Here is a 19,496-nt window from a genome sequence, read left to right on the forward strand (position 1 = left end):
ATAAAGCATTAAGAAGTAAATATCCTGGAGAGGATTAAGAGACAGTGGGGCAAGAACTCAACTCAATTATTATCATGGAATCTGAGGGAGTCTTCAGAAATTAAACAACCTTCCAATACATAATATTTACCTGTGAGAATTGACTGGTCAACTCTTAGAGTAGTAGATCTGATGGAAGTTAATCTTATATCAGCAGGAACTTTGTCACCAACTAATTGGGGAGGAAAAAAGTCAGCTAAAATAAGCAACTTTTGCAATCATGTTACATAAAGAAAAATCTGTCTCCAAATCAAACACAATTTTTAAAGGAAATAAATAGCCTGTATACAGCACAAATATATAAAAATCTGCTATAGGGAATTCCCTGGCAGTCCAGTGGTTAGGACTCGGAGCTCCCACTGCAGGGGGCACAGGTCTGATCATGGGGAACTAAGATCCCGCAGGTCACATGACATGGCAAGGAGAAAAAAAAAAAATCTGTTACAATAAGCAATATAATCAACTTATTCTCAGGGTCATAAAAACTCTTCCTGGATAGATACAAGATTTGAAGTACACAAAAAGAGAATAATGATGCTCGGGCAAACAGCTCTAAGTACACATTATTTGCACACCTACACACACGCACACCTACACACACACACACATAGCATGGTGAAGGGGACTGAATTGTACAAGCCATGATTTATTCCACTAGGAAAGCCAAATTACCATGAATAGGAAACAAATGCCTCTATAAAAAGATGTTCAATTAATATCACTCATAAAAGTAAGGCAAGGGCTTCCCTGGTGGTGCAGTGGTTGAGAGTCTGCCTGCCAATGCAGGGGACACGGGTTCGTGCCCCGGTCCAGGAAGATCCCACATGCCACGAAGCAGCTGGGCCCGTGAGCCATGGGCACTGAGCCTGTGCGTCCAGAGCCTGTGCTCCGCAACGGGAGAGGCCACAACAGCAAGAGGCCCACGTACCGGAAAAAAAAATAAAATAAAATAAGAGGCAAGATAAAACTACACAGAGAGACCACTTTTAAACTATCAAATTGACAAAGGAGTTGAGAAAAATGCACCAAGTTTGAAAGGATGTATAGAAACGGGGCTTCTTATACAGGGTGACTGTAAGATGTGGAAAGTTTAGTTTTAATAAGCAAAAAAACAAACCAAAACAAACAAAACCAGAGGAACAAATCATTTAGAGGCAAGTGCATGAGCAGATATTAATGAAAACTCAGTGTTAGTGCACTGCTAACAAGAACAAACTGAATATAATGTCACTAAACATACCATGTAATGTTAGTAACCCATTTAGTATTCTTAATTCAACTACGCGTCCAGACTTTGTGACGACCCTATATATACTGCTGAGTACGAAGAAAAAAACTTACAAAATCTCTGGAAGGCAAACTGGCAATACATATCAAAATTGCAAAGCACAGGAGTTCCCTGGTGGTCCAGTGGTTGGGACTCCACGCTTTACTTTCACTGCTGAGGGCATGGGTTTGATTCCTGGTCGGGGACCTGGGATCCCCGCAAGCCGCATGGCGCGGCCAAAAAAAACCAATGCAAAGTACTACCTTTTTATCCCATAAATTCCACTACAAAGAATTTATTCTACAGATATGCTTGCTGTGTATGGTTAGTTTTTTTTATCAGCAGTAGAAAAAAGAGACAACTCTATTCATACTAAAGTAGTAGAAACTTCCTCTAAGACATACTGTACATTAAGTGGGGAAAACACAAGTGTGAAGCATCATGTATATGGAGCTCCACTGGTATGAGAAAATACCTCTGGGAAGGTGTAACAGACTTGTACCACTAGGGAGGAAGGCATGAGTGGCAGGAGACTTTTCACCTTGTACCCTTTGGTACCTTTTGAAGTTTGAATTATCAGATAAATGAATAAACCTCTTGCATAACCTCTAGAAGATCTTGAAGTCAACGGAGTTTTCTTTTCTGGGCCAAAGAGTCCCTTTAACAGCTCTTAAACAGACCATGTCTTAGCCCCTTTCCTTGACGTATTTGAAGTAAATGCCACAACACAGACCCCTGGAACAGATAAAGCCAATATTTCACCTGCACCTTGAGAACAATGCCCAGTGTACTGTAGGTGTTCAAATATTGCTGGATGAGTACGCAACAATACCAAAGCAACTGGACAGTAAAAAATAGGGGCTTCCCTGGTGGTGCAGTGGTTGAGAGTCCGCCTGCCGATGCAGGGACACGGGTTTGTGCCCTGGTCTGGGAAGATCCCACATGCCGTGGAGCGGCTGGGCCCGTGAGCCATGGCCGGTGAGCCGGTGCACCCAGAGCCTGTGCTCCGCAACGGGAGAGGACACAACAGTGAGAGGCCCACGTACCGCCACACACGCAAAAAAAGTATACAACAGCTTTCCCTGGCTTTCTGAAAGGTACTACGGTGGTTTTCAGGAGTCTTATGCAAGGACAGCTAAAAGTCAGAACAAATAAGCACAGTCCCTCCTACAACTGCATGTGGTATTTTTAAGTTAAATCTTAATTTTCAAGACTTACCCTACTATACTGAAGTGTAACTGTCACTGGTTATACATAAACTGGCAAAACAGCCATTCTGTCCAAGAAGTGGATTTATTTCATTTGTTAAACCTTTAATTTAGTTCTAATTTTTCTGTATCTCAGAGCTTTTAAATTCAGGGAGAGTATGGTGTGCTTTCTGAGCTCTAGTTCATGAAACAAACCCTATAACCTAAGTAGGAAATGTGGTCACAAGGTGGTACAGAAAGGGACTGCCAATATATAATCTCAAGAGGCAAAGGTCATCCCTGCATTTGACTGCAGGGACACATTAAGTTAAGGCGAAATTCCTGCTGGAAATGCTTATGCAACAAACAGCAATATTCAGACTGAAGAAATCAGAACCTTTCATTTTAATATAATTCTGCTCATACTACAATAAAGGAACCATATCCTAAACTTAGTGACCTTCAACACCTAAAATACCCCATGAAGATAAAACTTTAAAATCAATTTAGGGAATTCCCTGGGAGTCCAGTTGTTAGGACTACATACATTCACTGCCAAGGGCGCAGGTTTGATCCCTGGTTGGGGAACTAAGATCCTGCAAGCTGCTCAGCATGGCCAAAAAATAAAATAAAATAAACTTAAAAAAAAAATCTTTTTCTGTATTAGTTCTGTTTGTCATAATTTTATCCCATATGACCCTGAACATGAATAGAATGCAAGTTCAATGATGAGCATATGACCCTAAATGGAAAAAATTACCTGAAAATGTTCCTTTAACGTCTGAAGCAATTTATGTCATGATCCTACAGGAGCGGAAAACTTCTAACATGGTATAAAGGTCGCCACAATCTATAAGAATGTCTGCACTGTAACAACTGAACATAAACCAACAATCTAAAAGCACAACGCCGGGAATTCCCTGGCGATCCAGTGGTTAAGACTCCTCACTTCCACTGCAGGGGGCACAGGGTTCAATCCCTGGTTGGGGAACTAAGACCCCACATGCCAAGTGGTGCAGCCAAAAAAGAAAATAAAAGGGGGAGGGGGAAGCAGAAGGCATCATTTGATACTGAAAGTTGAATCTCTTACTTCTTTTTAAACAATTTCATATATTAGCCCTAGCTCATACTCTCATATACCTGGCCACAATTTAATTAAGGCAAGCAAATCTAATATTCAAATTGAGGACCCAAAAGTTTTATCTTGCCATTTACTTTGCTGTGTTTCAGTGAAAGCTCGGAGGATTAAAAATGAATGAGGGCTTCCCTGGTGGCGCAGTGGTTGAGAGTCCGCCTGTTGACGCAGGGGACGTGGGTTCGTGCCTGGATCTGGGAAGATCCCACATGCTGCGGAGCAGCTGGGCCCGTGAGCCATGGCCACTGAGCCTGCGCGTCCGGAGCCTGTGCTCCGCAACGGGAGAGGACACAACAGTGAGAGGCCCGCGTACCGCAAAAAAAAAAAAAAAAAAAAAAAGTGTTTTTGAGGCAAGAAATACCAAGATTAAATTTCTTTCCTGGGTAACACAGTCAACATATAAACTACTAGTTTAAGGTGGGATTGATACTATATATGCAGCATTTAAAATTATATTTAAACTGGCACTACAAAGAAACCAGCTATTTTTTCCCCTATATGTTTTAAATATATGAAGGCTGTCTCTTTGCTGCACAAAAATTGTATTCATATACATTTAATTATTGGTTAAATATTCAAGAATGAGTCACATGTAAAATGCTAATGGAGGGACTTCCTTGGTGGCACAGTGGTTAAGAATCTGCCTGCCAATGCAGGGGACATGGGTTCGAGCCCTGGTCCGGGAAGATCCCACATGCCACGGAGCAACTAAGCCTGTGTGCCACAACTACTGAGAGTCTGCCTGCCCGTGAGCCACAACTACTGAGCATGCATGCCACAACTACTAATGCCTGCGCGCCTAAAGCCCATGCTCCGCAACAAGAGAAGCCACCACAATGAGAAGCCCGTGCACCTCAGCGAAGAGTAGCCCCCCGCTCACAACTAGAGAAAGCCCGCACACAGCAACGAAGACCCAACGCAGTCAAAAGTAAATAAGTTTAAAATGCTAGTGGAACAAATGACTGGGAAGTCCTTAAAAACTGACCTCAAGCTCTTCTATTCTTCCATCCTGTAACAGCCATTCTAAAATTAAGAGATGACTTGGGGGCATTTTATAAACTACAGACTCTCAGGACCTGCTCTTCAAGAGTCTGGGGTCCAGGAATTCATATTTTCAAGAAATTTTCCAAGCACACTAAAAAATTAATATAAGAAAAAAGAAAAAGCTTAGTACCTGGTGTCACAGATCCTGTGAAGGGCCTGTTTAGAATAGCCTTTACTATGCCACGTATGCCACAGCTCTAGACCAAGACCCTAAATCCCCCAACACTTCGGAAATGTACTACCTTAAAGTTTCACATTTAATTTGTTTCCATTATAAACTGATCTCTTTGTGGAAAGGGACTAAATAGCATAAATCCAAACTGGTTTTAAAAACCTGCCGAATTCTAGTATTCTCTTAGCTAGAAAGACCCTCCCATACATCATCTTGACCAACCCAACTCATGTCCTCATTTTAGACAGGAAACTAAAGGTAGTAAGTAAAAGGAGTCTTACCTAAGGAGCCTCAATTAATGAAAGACTTCCTTTATCTTATACTGTGTGACTCTGTGCTTTTTGTTTGTAGGAGTCAATTTAGGATTAAATCTGTTAGGAAGCTGGTTGTCTAAGGAAGTAAAAAATCTATGAAAGCAAAGATTCAATGAATACTTTTCCACTAAGACATAATTTTCCTTTGTCTGCAGGCTTCTGTGAATTCCAGACAGAGAGTTTTGTGCATGAGGAGTAGGCAGCCTGTTCTGATGATCACATCCAGTGATATTTCCCTGATGGGGAATGTCAGTGAGTGCCCTTAGGGCAAGTGGTAGTGGAAAATTCTTACTCTTGCCAAGGGGATGCTCTGCAATATTTTCCTCTGAAAATTTTTTTGTCTCTTGAGTTCAGGCAGTGTAATAAAAGAATAAACTCTGTTATAAACTACCTTCTATTTGTTAAACATCTGACACTTCAAATTCAGCCTTGACTCCTTAAGTCTGTAGCTCTTTAAAACCTGCTATCACAGATTTCCACTCTGAACAAATTCTTCAATGTATACTTTATGCTAGGTTACCAAGAATGCACGTAAAAGTCATTTAAAGGAAATTATTACTTGGCCACATTTTATTTATTTATTTGGCGGTACGCGGGCCTCTCACTGTTGTGGCTTCTCATGCTGCGGAGCACAGGCTCTGGACGCGCAGGCTCAGCGGCCATGGCTCATGGGCCTAGTCACTCCGCGGCATGTGGGATCTTCCTGGACCGGGGCACGAACCCGTGTCCCCTGCATCGGCAGGCGGACTCTCAACCACTGCACCACCAGGGAAGCCCTTGGCCACATTTTAAAATCGAATGAACACAAGCTTTCTTTACCTTAAAACCTAGGAAGGAGTTTTATAAAGCCAGTATACTTTAACATTGTTTATACCATTACGTCAAAAAGACTGATGGTTAAAATCAGCACTACTCAGAAAAAGCCTTTTTTGAATTGATTATTTATAAGGAAAAAAATCTAGTTTATTGTGGCAAATTCTACCAGTTATTCAAATCTTTTTTTAAGAGAAAACTATACATAAGATCAGAAATTATCTCCTAAATACCACTATTGTTGCTGAGTTTAGATGGCTGAGGAAAAACAACCCACAAGAGAATGAATTAACCTAAATTACTTAAACATTTAACTATGACTCAAATACTTTCACTCTTTGCAATTTGAGTCATAAATTTTGTAGTCAGGAAGAATGAATGAAATTCTTCACTTGAGAAGCCCTACTTGCCTACTTAAAACTACTTCTAGGCCCCAGGGTGAGCACAGAAGGAACATTACAAACTGCCATACTTTATACCATATTTGCTCTCAGTCTGGTTTTTTGGATGTATTATCTATGATGAAATGAAACTTATCTTTTAAAAATGCAGATATATAATTCTTTTCTTTAAAATCTTTGAACAGCTTCTTCCTACTAGACTTTAAATAAAGTTTAGTATCTTAACCATGGTTTTTAACACCCTCCATGACCCAATTGCTCTTACTTATTATGACTCTCCCCTTCCCTCTAAGCTTCAAACACAATGCTCTTCAGTTCCTCAAAGTTCTGAGTCTTCACAAAAAGCAAGGCTTTCCTTGAACTTCCAAGATTAAGGGATACCAACCTAATAGAGAGCTGTCCTTTCCTAACACTCACTACATTACATATTTGATGTGTCTTCCCCACTAGGCCCAAAAGCTCCAAGAAGGCAGTCACTTAGTCACCAATGATTTCCCAGGTCCTGGTACTGTGCTGGCACATAGTGGCTACCAAATAAAATATTTGTTAAGGAATGAAGTACCTGCACACACATTATTTTCTTTAAAAAACAAGCACCAGAAACTTATGATAATTATCAAGTTGAAGAATGTCACAAAGCAGGTAAAAACAAAAAAATCAGGATCCAAACAGACCTTAGACTTGGTTGAGCTGAATGAGGTTTAACAGTGATTGCTGCTTAAAATTTAGACTAAAAACAAAATACACGTATGCCAGTAGAGGACTAGATGTAGCGAGGAAAGAGAAGCATGAAAAAGACTCACGGGTTTTAGCTGGTAGGGCAATTAAGATTGCTAAAGAAATGTCCTTATGTATAAGAGTGGAGGATAAGGTCTAGAATATCAACCAGACTCCATTTACATTAACTGCATTCAAGTCTGGGCACCAAAAAAAGCCATCAAGATGATAAAGGGTTTAAAAATAATTACATGAACAATAGAAAGAGCCAAGACTAAACTGAAAATAAAAATTTTAGGATACACCACACCGTTAACACTCGAGACTCCCAGTTCTACCATGAACTGCCACACGCTTTTGGACAAGTTGCACGCTCTCAGACTTTTAGTTGAGGTCTCCCCCCAGCTCTAAAAGGGAGATGAATTTATCTTCAACTACGTAACAGGCCACCATAGGAAGAGGAAATCAGACTTCTGTGTGCCTCCAAAGCAAAAAACTAACGAATAAAACAGATAAGTATATTTTAGCTCCTTATAAAGGAACATTTTATAATAAAACTGGCATAATATATAACTACCAATAAAAATGCCATGGTGGTTCCTAGGCAGGCAAGTTTCCAGCTAGTAGAATGGAAGATAACCAGCTCATCAGATGCTGTGGAGGCAGCCCATCATTAGGCAAATTTAGAGTATACAATACCTGGCATACCAACATAAATTCCTCTTTATTACAAAAGTAGGCTTTTTACGAGGTGAAAACCCATCCCTCTCTCCCTTCATCCAAATATCTAGGTGTTAACAGTATTTATCAGATACCTTTCTCTATGGATAACACTTATTAAAACTTCATTAAGATAAAAATCACAAACCTTTTACATTAGTATATACTTATCTGTCTCATTCTTTTTTTTTTTCGTGGGCCTCTCACTGCTGTGGCCTCTCCCGTTGCAGAGCACAGCCTCCGGACGTGCAGGCTCAGTGGTCATGGCTCACGGGTCCAGCCACTCGGCGGCATGTGGGACCCTCCCAGACCGGGGCACAAACCCGTGTCCCCTGCATCAGCAGGCGGACCCCCAACCACTGCACCACCAGGGAAGCCCTGTCTCATTCTTTTTTAATGGCTACATAATAATACCTGAAGCTAAAGCAATAATCTCTAAAGCTAAATTTTGGAGAACGCTTATTCTATACCAAACACTACTACAAGAGCTTTATGAGTTACTAACTCTTAATCTTCACAATTCTAGGAAAGGTCTGATTATCTTCATTCCCTGTTTACAGATAAGGAAAATGAGGCACAAAAGGCTAACTTGCTCAAGGTCACAGGTATTTCACAGCCATACTGTGGATGGACTAAATTAATCAGCCACCATTTTCATAGCCATGTAGGTGTTTCAAATTTTCCTATTACAATGTTACATAGAGAACATCTTTGTGCACTTAGATTACTTCTGGAGGAAAGATTCACAGAAACAGAATTTTCCTACAAATGTATACTCCCACCAAATTTATTTTCTTGCCATTTCCCCATACTCTCAATCTTGTATTTTTCTGACCACTGTTAAGACCAAACACTTTATTTTTTTAAATTCTTTTATCATCTTCAAAACAAACTTTATTTTTTACATAGTCAAGTCTGGTGATCTTGGTGGTTTTGTGTCACACTTAGGAAATGTGCTCCCTATAACCACGTCTTTCTTCTAATTTTCGCCTAATCTCAATCACACTGATAAGGATTGGAAAGGTTGGCACTTATTGGTACTGTGACTATCACTGAGTCACAGGGAGAGGGGAGAAGGGGAGGAGATGATTACAGGAAATGAGGAAATGCCAGCCCCATGAAATTCAGGTCAGGCTTCAAGATCAACTGGTCCATCATGATCTGATGACTGGGGAGATCTTTCTGAGTTCTTCATTTCTCATTGTTCTTAATGTCTCAGTTACTCTCACAGTGATGAATAAAAGGGCTCTAGGTCTCAAAACCCTCTGCTTCTAATACATCCACACTGATTTCTGTTTTAGACTATTTGCTATTCTGCTTATATACAAGTTCTTAAGATTAAGAACTTATATCTCTACACAAAGAGATATAACTTACGGGAACAACTAAAATAATGATTTCTACTGTTATTTGGTTACAGATGGCTTAGATCTACATCTCTAACTAGCCTTGTTCTCCCATCCTTGTTGTGAAACAACTGCATATGGGGGAAAAGGCAAAAGACAACAAACCTTTTTTGGTCATGTATCTTTGCTTCTATTTCTCTGAGCTATGTTTAATCATTCTAGGAACAGGTGAAAATGGTTTATTCTACCAATATTCCAACACTATGTAAACTGCTTAATCAGACAATATTTTACTAACTACACTGTAACTGTAATCAACTTTTCCCATTTTATTGAGATATAAACCAGCTGTAACATTAAGTTTAGGGTGTAAAACATCTGATATATACATACAGTGTGAAATTACTACAATTAGTTAATATCCATCACCTCACAGTTACAATTTTTTCCTTATGATGAGAACTTAAGATCTATTCTTAGCAACTTTCAAATATGCACTAGTTTTGTTCCCTATAGTCATCACGCTGTACATTACATTCCCAGAACACATTTGTCTTAAAACTGGAATTTGTACCTTCCGACCACCTTCACCCAATTCTCCCACTCCCACCCCCTGGCAACCACCAATCTGATATACGTTTCTGAGTTTGCTTTTTTAAAGATTTACATGTAAGTGAGATTACACAGTATTTGCCTTTCTCTGACTTATTTCACTTAAGATCCATCCATGTTGTTGCAAACAGCAGGATTTCCTTCATTTTTATGGCTGAATAATATTCTAGAGTGTGTGTGTATACACACCACATTTTCTTTATCCATTTATCCGTCGATGGATACTTAGGTTTTTACCATATTTTGCCTATTATACACAAATGCTGCAATGAACATAAGGGTGCAGACCTCTTAAGGAGAGTGATTTCATGTCTTTTGAATATATACCCCAGAAGTGGAATTGCTGGATCATATAGTATATAGCCATACCTTGGGGACACTCGGTTCAATTCCAGACAACCACAAAAGCAAATACTGCAATAAAGTGAGCCACATGGAAGATTTTACACTATACTGTAGTCTATTAAGTGTGCAACAGCATTGTCTAAAAAAAAAAAAAAAAATGTACATACGCTAATTTAAAGACAATCACTTTAAAAAAAGCTAATCACCTGAGCCCTCACTGAGTCAATCTTTTTGTAACAGTAACATCAAAGATCACAGATCATAAAATAAAATAATAAAAAGTTGAAATATTTGCAAAAAATACAGTATCTGCAAAGCACAATAAAGAGAAGCACAGTAAAACTGGGTATGCTTGTAACTTCATTTTTAAAAACCAAACAGCTAGAATTTTGGGGTGGATTTCTAGGGAGAAGGGCAAAAGAATCCCCTGAAATTGCATACAAGATTTTGAATACGTGTATTTGGGGAAAGAGTCCATAGATTTCACTAATTTTTAGAGGACCTGTGATCTAGAAATGATTAAAAACTGCTGTAGACTTCCCTGGTGGTGCAGTGGTTAAAAATCTGCCTGCCAATGCAGGTGACACAGGTTCGAGCCCTGGTCCAGGAAGATCCCACATGCTGCAGAGCAACTAAGCCCATGCGCCACAACTACTGAGCCTGTGCACCAAAACTACTGAAGCCTGTGCGCCCTAGAGCCTGTGCTCTGCAATGAGAAGCCCACACACCACAATTAAGGGTAGCCCCTGCTCACCACAACTAGAGAAAAGCCCGCGCCCAGCAACGAAGACCCAACACAGAAAAAAAAAAAAAAAATTCACACTAAAAACAGCCCAGGAAGGACTTCCCTGGTGGCAGAGTGGATAAGACTCCATGCTCCCAATGCAGGGGGCCTGGGTTTGATCCCTAGTCAGGGAACTAGATCCCACATGCATGCCGCAACTAAGAGTTTGCATACCGCAACTAAGAGTTTGCATACCACAGCCAAGGAGCCCACCTGCTGCAACTAAGACCTGGCACAACCTAAGTAAATGACAACAAAAAATTAATAAAAATAAATATAAAAACAGCCCTTGAGCCAAGGATGATTTACATTTTTAAAGTCTTGTTTAAAAAAAATTTTTTTTTTCCCCCTACAAAGACTGTTTGGGACCACAAAAGCCAAAATATTTACTAGGTATCACCGTTAAAAAAAGTCTGCCAACCCCTCTGCTCTACAGCACAGAATTAACTTTTCTGATATTTGTGTTAGGGAGCTCAATAGGTATGGATTAAGTGTTTGCCGACTGTTCAGTCAGGCTTCTCCAATCCTTTTTTCTAAAAGCAAAAGAAAAAAGGCTCATGGCCCCAGCTAAACAAATAAGGCTACATTACCTGAATCATACATCTTTTGAGCCAGAAAGCTCCTTAAGAGGCTACTCCAATTAACCTAACCTAAATTAACCTAATCTCTACCCAGTTCTGTAGAGATTAGGTTAATTTACTTTGTCCAGTGTCATATGGAATTAGGATAATAACACAGGTTCTTATATGAATCAGTCATCTTTCTATTTTACTTTATCTTTTCTTTTCTTTTCTTTTTTTTTTTTTTTTTTGTCTTACGCGGGCCTCTCACTGTCGTGGCCTCTCCCGTTGCGGAGCACAGGCTCCGGACCAGGCTCAGCGGCCATGGCTCACGGGCCCAGCCGCTCCGCGGCATGTGGGATCTTCCCGGACCGGGGCTCGAACCCATGACCCCTGCATCGGCAGGCGGACTCCCAACCACTGCACCACCAGGGAAGCCCATCTTTTCTTTTCCTCAAATGCTTGGAAATGCCACTTCATACATGTTACTAAATTTCATTACTGCAAGCTATCAAAAGTGAAACTTTTCTTCCCTTAAATAATTACCAAGTTTAAGAATTATTCATTAAAAAAATCCTGAAATTGCTGGCACTACTGCTGGATATTTACTCTTCATTTTAGGAAATATAAAATCAGCTTCTCCAGAACCTAAATAAAGCAAATGCAGTTTTATGCTGAGACTCATTTCTATCACCTACATAATCTTAAAATATGATTTATTCCAGAGTATACTACAGGACAGAAGTCATCTGAGGATATTTATGTCCTTGCTCTATTCATCAACTCTGGGTTACCACGATACAAGAAGTTTGTTTTAAACAACTCCGAAGGGACTTCCCTGGAGGCGCAGTGGTTAAGCATCCGCCTGCCAATGCAGGAGACATGGGTTCGAACCCTTGTCCAGTAAGATCCCACATGCTACGGAGCAACTAAGCCCGTGCGCCACAACTACTGAGCCTGCGCTCTAGAGCCTACAAGCCACAACTACTGAAGCCCGCGTGCCTAGAGCCCATGCTCTGCAACAAGAGAAGCCACTGCAATGAGAAGCCCACACACCACAACAAATAGTAACCTCTGCTCACCGCAACTAGAGAAAGCCCGAGCACAGCAATGAAGACCCAACACAACAAAAATTAAATTAAAAAAAAAAAAAAAATCTGAAAACAGTCACCTTGAGAAGTCAGTAATACCCCTCCCGTGCCAATACTGAAACCTCCCCAAATTGTAAAGTTAAAGACTTGCATGGCTATCATAGCTCGATTCACCTTGATAATACTGACAGATAATACAGAATGCTTCAACACTGATGTTCATTTCTCATAAAATTATACATGACTTCATTACTTTTCATTTCCATCCATCAGAGAAATATTTTCCTGGCATTAAGATAAAACAAAATTATTGTGGCTTCAGAAGATGAACACATGGGTAACTCCAGATTTTTACTTGCCAAATCAATTTTCTTTGGTTCCTGTATTCTAGATAGTTAGAAATATACATATGGTTTTGCTATACACGCTTACACAATGTCTTCCTGGAAAGGTTATTACTTGGTATAGCAACATCTAAAATATAACTCCCTTAAACCCCCTCCACCTCCCCCTCAAAAAGCCACCCAGTCTAGTCTTCAGAAAGTTCAGCAGAACCATCCTATCAGATGTCTTCCAGAAGCTAGCAAAAAGAAGTTTATCATCTGAAGTTAGGAGATGATTCTTACATCCAAACAATGACTATAAAAAGGTCTCTCTTTCTGCAAATATCAAAAAAGCAACTCCATACTCACTTTCATCTTCAAAACAGTTCACGGTATTCTCCAGTTTTTCAATTCACCATAAAGAACCCTCTCACACTCTATTTCATAATTTAAATAACAGTATAAAAGTTACCATGTCTAAGAGCACAATTCATGCCATTTATCCCTTCAGACCACGTAGAGAGTACGACTTTGACAAGAAATAATTTAGATCTACATTTAGAATTGAAGTTCATTTCTACAGTTTTTAGAGACCTGAATTACTGGGCTAAATGCCAAATTGCAGGGTCAACTAGATTACTAATCCTAATAAAAGTATAAGTTAAAAAGCCTCAACATGTATAGCCTTAAAAGTCTGAATAAAATAAAAACATATTTATCTGGCCCAGGTCAAATAGGCACAATATGTTTTCCCAAAATGTTCCATATAATTCACTTAAATGCCTTAGGATTACATCTTTCCCATTCAGTGACCCACTGGTCCTAGTAAACCAACAAAACTACCATTTCTAATTTGGATCTAAATACATAACCACCACGAAAAGTCACCAGAACAGATCAAACAAGAGTATACTTGACAGCCTAAAAATTAAAATTGTGATCAGGCATCCTCGACATGATAAAGGGCATCTATAAAACCCATAGCTAGGGCTTCCCTGGTGGCGCAGTGGTTGAGAGTCCGCCTGCTGATGCAGGGGACACGGGTTGGTGCCCTGGTCCGGGAAGATCCCACATGCCGCGGAGCGGCTGGGCCCATGAGCCGTGGCCTCTGACAGCCTGTGCATACGAAGCCTGTCTCCGGGAAAGGCCACAACAGAGAGAGGCCCGTGTACCACAAAAAAACCAAAAAAACAAAAAAACATAGCTAACATCATACTTCATGATAAAAGACTGAATGCTTTCCCCCTATGATCAGGAACAAGACAAGGATGTCTATCTACTCTTGCCACTTCTTTTCAACATTCTACTGGAGAGTCTAGCCAGGGTAATTAGACAAGAAAAAGAAAAGGCACCCAGGCTGAAAAGACATAAAAATATTTGTTTTCAGATGATATGGTCTTATATAGAGAAAATCTTAAGGAACCCCTGAAAAACTATTAGAATAAAAGAGTCTACCAAGATTGCAAGGTACAATATCAGTACACAAAAATCAACTGTGTTTCTATACACTAGCAAAGAATAATCTGAAAATGAAATTAAGAAAACGATTCCAATTACAAATTTTTCCCCCGCAAAAAAACAAACAAAAAACGATAAAATACTTAGGAATAAACTTAACAAAAGTAGTACAAGACTTGAACACTGAAAACAGAGTGTTAAAAGAAACAAGACCTAAATAAACATAAAGACACCCCATGGTCATGGATCAGAAGATTTAATATTACTGTGATGTTTATATTCCCCAAACTGAGCTACAGAGTCAATTATTCTTTTTTTTTTTTTGGTATGCAAGCCTCTCACTGTTGTGGAGCAGAGGCTCCGAACGCACAGGTTCAGCGGCCATGGCTCACGGGCCCAGCCGCTCCGCGGCATGTGGGATCAGCATGAACCCGTGTCCCCTGCATCAGCAGGCGGACTCTCAACCACTGCACCACCAGGGAAGCCCAAGTCAATTATTCTTATCAAAATCTATGCAGGGTTTTGGGGCAGAAATTAACAAGCTAAACTTAAAATGTATATGGAAATGCAAGGGACTCAGAATACCCAAAATAATCTAGAAAAACAACAAAGCCAGGGGACTCAAATTTAGTGATTTCAAAACTTACTACAAAGCTACAGTAATCAAGACAGTGTGGTACTGGCATGAGGACAGACACACAGATCAATGGAATAATAGTCAACTTGCAGTGGAAAATGAAGTCAATTGATTTTTGACAAGGGTCAGGACAATTCAATGAAGAAGTCTTTTCAACAAATGGTGCAGATACTACTGGATATCCAAATGCAAAAAAATCAAGTTGGACACCTACCTCATACCATATACAAAATCTTGGTGACATGAGATCATAGAATAGCTTCTTAAATATAACATCAAAAGCACAATCAATGAAAGAAAAAAAAAGACAAGTAGGAGACTCTATCAAATTAAAAACTTTTATGCTACAAAGGACACCATGAAGTAAAAAAGAAACCTACAGAACGGGAAAAAAAAATTTCAAACCCTATCTGATAAGCCAGGATAAATAAAGAACTCTTAAAACTCAACATTAAGAAGACAACCCAACTAAACCCAATGGTAGACAGTTCTCAAAGATGACATACTAATTGAAAATAAGCACATGAAAAGATACTCTATCATTAGGAAATTAGGGAAGTACAAATTAAAATCACAGTGAGATAACACTTCATGGCTAAAATTTAAAAAGACAAGTGTTGATGAGGATTTGGAGAAACTGGAACCTACATAAATTGCTGGTAGAATGTAAGTGATGCAATCACTTCGGAAAACAGTTGGGAAGTTCCTCAAAATGTTAAACTTTGAGTCACCATAAGCTCCAGCAATTCCATGTCTAGGTATATATCTAAGAGAGTGAAAGCATATGTTCACACAAAAATTGTACTTGAATGTTCACAGTAGCATAATAGCAAGAAAGGGGAAAACCACTCAAATACCCATGAACTGATGAATGAATAAACAAAATGTGGCACACCTAAACAATGGAATATTATTGAGCCATAAAGAATACAGTATAGGGCTTCCCTGGTGGCGCAGTGGTTGAGAGTCCGCCTGCCGATGCAAGGGTCACGGGTTCGTGCCCCAGTCCGGGAAGATCCCACATGCCACGGAGCGGCTGGGCCCGTGAGCCATGGCCGCTGACCCTGTGCGTCCGGAGCCTGTGCTCCGCAGCGGGAGAGGCCACAACAGTGAGGCCCGCGTACCGCCAAAAAAAAAAAAAAAGAATACAGTATACACATGAATGAACTATATGATACATGCTACAACATAAATGAATCCTGAGAACAATATACTAAGTGAAAGAAGCCAGTTTAAAAAGGGCATTTATTGTATGATTCCATTTATATGCAATATCCAGAATAAGCAAATCCCTAAAAAAAAATTGTGGTTGCCAGGGACTGGGGAAAGACAGGCAGAGGAAGTGATTGCTAGTGGGTATAGGGTTTTCTTTTTGGAGGAAGATGTTCTGAAATTGGATAGTGGTAATGACTGTAGAACTCTGAATATACTAAAAACCACTTAATTACACACTTTAAAGGAGTGAATGTTATGGCATGTGAATTATATCTCAATAAAGCTGTTTTTTAAAAATTGTAAACTAGGCCTCCAACAAATTGATATATGAAATATGTATACATTTCCTAAGGATACTGTATATTCTCTAGCAAATTAACTACAGTTGAAGATAGAAGCAATAAACCACAAAGACTCAGTTTCAATTGTAAAATATGACTAACAGTATGCACCCCATAGAGTGGTTAATGGTTAAAAACCAAGCACTAACATGTTTATCACTGTATCTGGCACACACTTTAAGCTTCGTTATTACTGAACTTATGCATAGAGACTTCAAATTATCTATTCTGCACAGAAGCTGCACAATAAGCAGGTTTACATGAACTAAACCTACTCCATACTTCTGAAATCAAGTTTCATTTATTACTGAGAGCTTGTTACATGCTCAGCAAGAAGATTACAATGATGAGTGTGACACACTTCTGCCCTTAAGGTGCTCGTTGCCTAGTAGTATGACAATAGTGTTTAATAAAATGTTCATATCTATCTAAAACTAGTTGCTCATATCTATCTAAAACTAGTTACCACCTCTGTTCAGCATCCCTCAGAATGGTCAAAATTCAAAAAAGAGTAGTATACAAGAACCCAATGTCCAAGCACTGCATATGCTTTTAGCAATTAGTATACAGTGGGGGAAGAGTTGGAGGAAAAAAGTGTTGCTAACTATCAGGACCTGTTAGACTCCTCACAAAGGATTCAAAAACAGGTGAAATTGGAATACGTTGAGTACGTGTACTGCTTAGAACAATTACTATTGGTGATAAGTAGATTCACCTAAGATGAGGAATTTAAACTCATGTTTTAATATTTTTTTTGAATATTTAAAGAAAGGCAGGGCTTCCCTGGTGGCGCAGTGGTTGAGAGTCCGCCTGCCGATGCGGGGGACACGGGTTCGTGCCCCGGTCCGGAAAGATCCCACGTGCCTCGGAGCGGCTGGGCCCATGAGCCATGGCCGCTGAGCCTGCGCTCCACAATGGGAGAGGCCACAACAGTGAGAGGCCCGTGTACCCCCCCCCCCCCAAAAAAAAAAAGAAAGGCAGTGGGGCTTCCCTGGTAGCGCAGTGGTTGGGAATCCGCCTGCCAATGCAGGTAACACGGGTTTGGTCCCTGGTCCGGGGGGATCCCACAAGCCGCAGAGCAACTAAGCCCGTGCTCCACAACAACTGAGCCTGTGCTCTAGAGCCCGTGAGCCACAACTACTGAAGGCAGCGAGCCACAACTACTGAAGCCCGAGCTCCGCGGCGGGAGAAGCCACCACAATGAGAAGCCTGTGCGCAGCAACGAAGACCCAATGCAGCAATCAATCAATCAATTTAAAAAAAAAAAGGAAGTGGTTGCCAGAATCTAGAGGAAGGGAGGTAAAGAGAAATTACTGTTCAATGGCAACAGAGTTTCAGTCTGGGAAGATGAAAAAGTTCCAGAGATGAATAGTGGTAACAACTGCACAATGATGTGAATATACTTAATGCCACAGAACTGTATACTGAAAAATGGTTTAAATGGTAAGCTTTGTATTATGTGTATTTTACAATATAAAAAAATAAAAATAGGAAAAGGATACTACTCCTATGTCACACATACTATGAGGATACTACTCCTATGTCACACATACTATGGATCAATCATCATCTGTCCTTCCTAAACTATTAAATGCAACATATAAAACACTACATAGGGCTTCCCTGGTGGTGCAGTGGTTAAGAATCCACCTGCCAATGCAGGGGACACAGGTTCGAGCCCTGGTCCGCGAAGACTCCACATGCCGCAGAGCAACTAAGCCCGTGCGCCACAACTGCTGAGCCTACAATCTAGAGCTGGCGAGCCACAACGACTGAAGCCTGCGTGCCTAGAGCCCGTGCTCTGCAACAAGAGAATCCACTGCAATGAGGCCCCATGCACCACAACGAAGAGTAGCCCCCACTCACCACAACCAGGAAAATCCTGTGCAAAGCAATAAAGACCCAATGCAGCCAAAAATAAATAAAACAAAAGAAATAATTTTTTTAAAAAATTAAGAAATGCTTAAAAAAAAAAAAAACCCAAAAAACACTATATAGGGACTGCCCTGGTGGAGCAGTAGTTAAGAATCCGTCTGCCGGAATAAAACACAGACCTACTAGAGCATGGACTTGAGGATATGGGGAGGGGGAAGGGTAAGCTGTGAGGAAGTGAGAGAATGGCAGGGACATATACACACTACCAAATGTAAATTAGATAGCTAGTGGGAAGCTGCCGCATAGCACAGGGAGATCACCTCTGTGCTTTGTGACCACCTAGAGGGGTGGGATAGGGAGGGTGGGAGGGAGGGTGACGCAAGAAGGAAGAGATATGGGAACATATGTATATGTATAACTGATTCACTTTGTTGTAAAGCAGAAACTAACACACCATTGTAAAACAGTTATACTCCAATAAAGATGTTAAAAAAAAAAAAAAGAATCCGTCTGCCAATGCAGGGGACACGGGTTCGAGCCCTGGTCCAAGAAGATCCCACGAGCTATAGAGCAACTAAGCCTGTGTGCCACAACTACTGAGCCTGCACGCTAGAGCCCATGTACCATAACTACTGAAGCCCACGCACCTAGAGCCTGTGCTCCGCAACGAGAAGCCTGCGCACTGCAATGAAGAGTAGCCCCCACTAGCCACAACTAGAGAAAGCCCGGGTGCAGCAACAAAGACCCAACTCAGCAAAAAAAAAAAAAAAGTCCCGTATGGCTAGAGCATAGGGAGTTGCATAAGATGAAATCACAGAAGCAAGCAGGAGCTATACGATGCAAGGTCATTTAGGGTCAAAGAAAAAAATTTATATTTCTGGTGCAAGAGAGAAGCCACTGAAGTGTTATAGCAAATGAATAAACATGACCTTTAGGAAGCTCTGGCTTCTGTGTGGAAAGAAAACAGTAAAGGAAGGCAGAGCCTCGTTGGGACACAATGACGATGTCAGTGTGAGGTGATGGTGGGACTGGTGTGGTGATTGAGGAAAAAGTAGTAAACAAATTTGGGTGTGTTTTGGAGACAGAATCAACTGGTCTTA

At 40.4% G+C, this 19,496-nt stretch overlaps 1 protein-coding gene across 4 annotated transcripts in view; it reads right to left on the bottom strand.

Annotated features, from left to right (window-relative positions):
* Window positions 1–19,496, bottom strand: part of ATP2A2 (ATPase sarcoplasmic/endoplasmic reticulum Ca2+ transporting 2) — a 63,461-nt gene that overhangs the window by 28,058 nt on the left and 15,907 nt on the right. For all 4 annotated transcript variants that reach the window (XR_010837038.1, XR_010837039.1, XM_059039551.2 and 1 more), the window contains one exon: window positions 131–211. Coding sequence is in view for 2 of the 4 variants with exons in the window: in XM_059039551.2 (XP_058895534.1) it covers window positions 131–211 (81 nt within the window). In the remaining 2 variants the exon portion in view is untranslated. The remainder of the gene's footprint in view (window positions 1–130; window positions 212–19,496) is intronic.

The sequence above is a fragment of the Kogia breviceps genome, chromosome 15, assembly GCF_026419965.1.
Source record: "Kogia breviceps isolate mKogBre1 chromosome 15, mKogBre1 haplotype 1, whole genome shotgun sequence".
Classification (NCBI taxonomy): Eukaryota; Metazoa; Chordata; class Mammalia; order Artiodactyla; family Physeteridae; genus Kogia; species Kogia breviceps.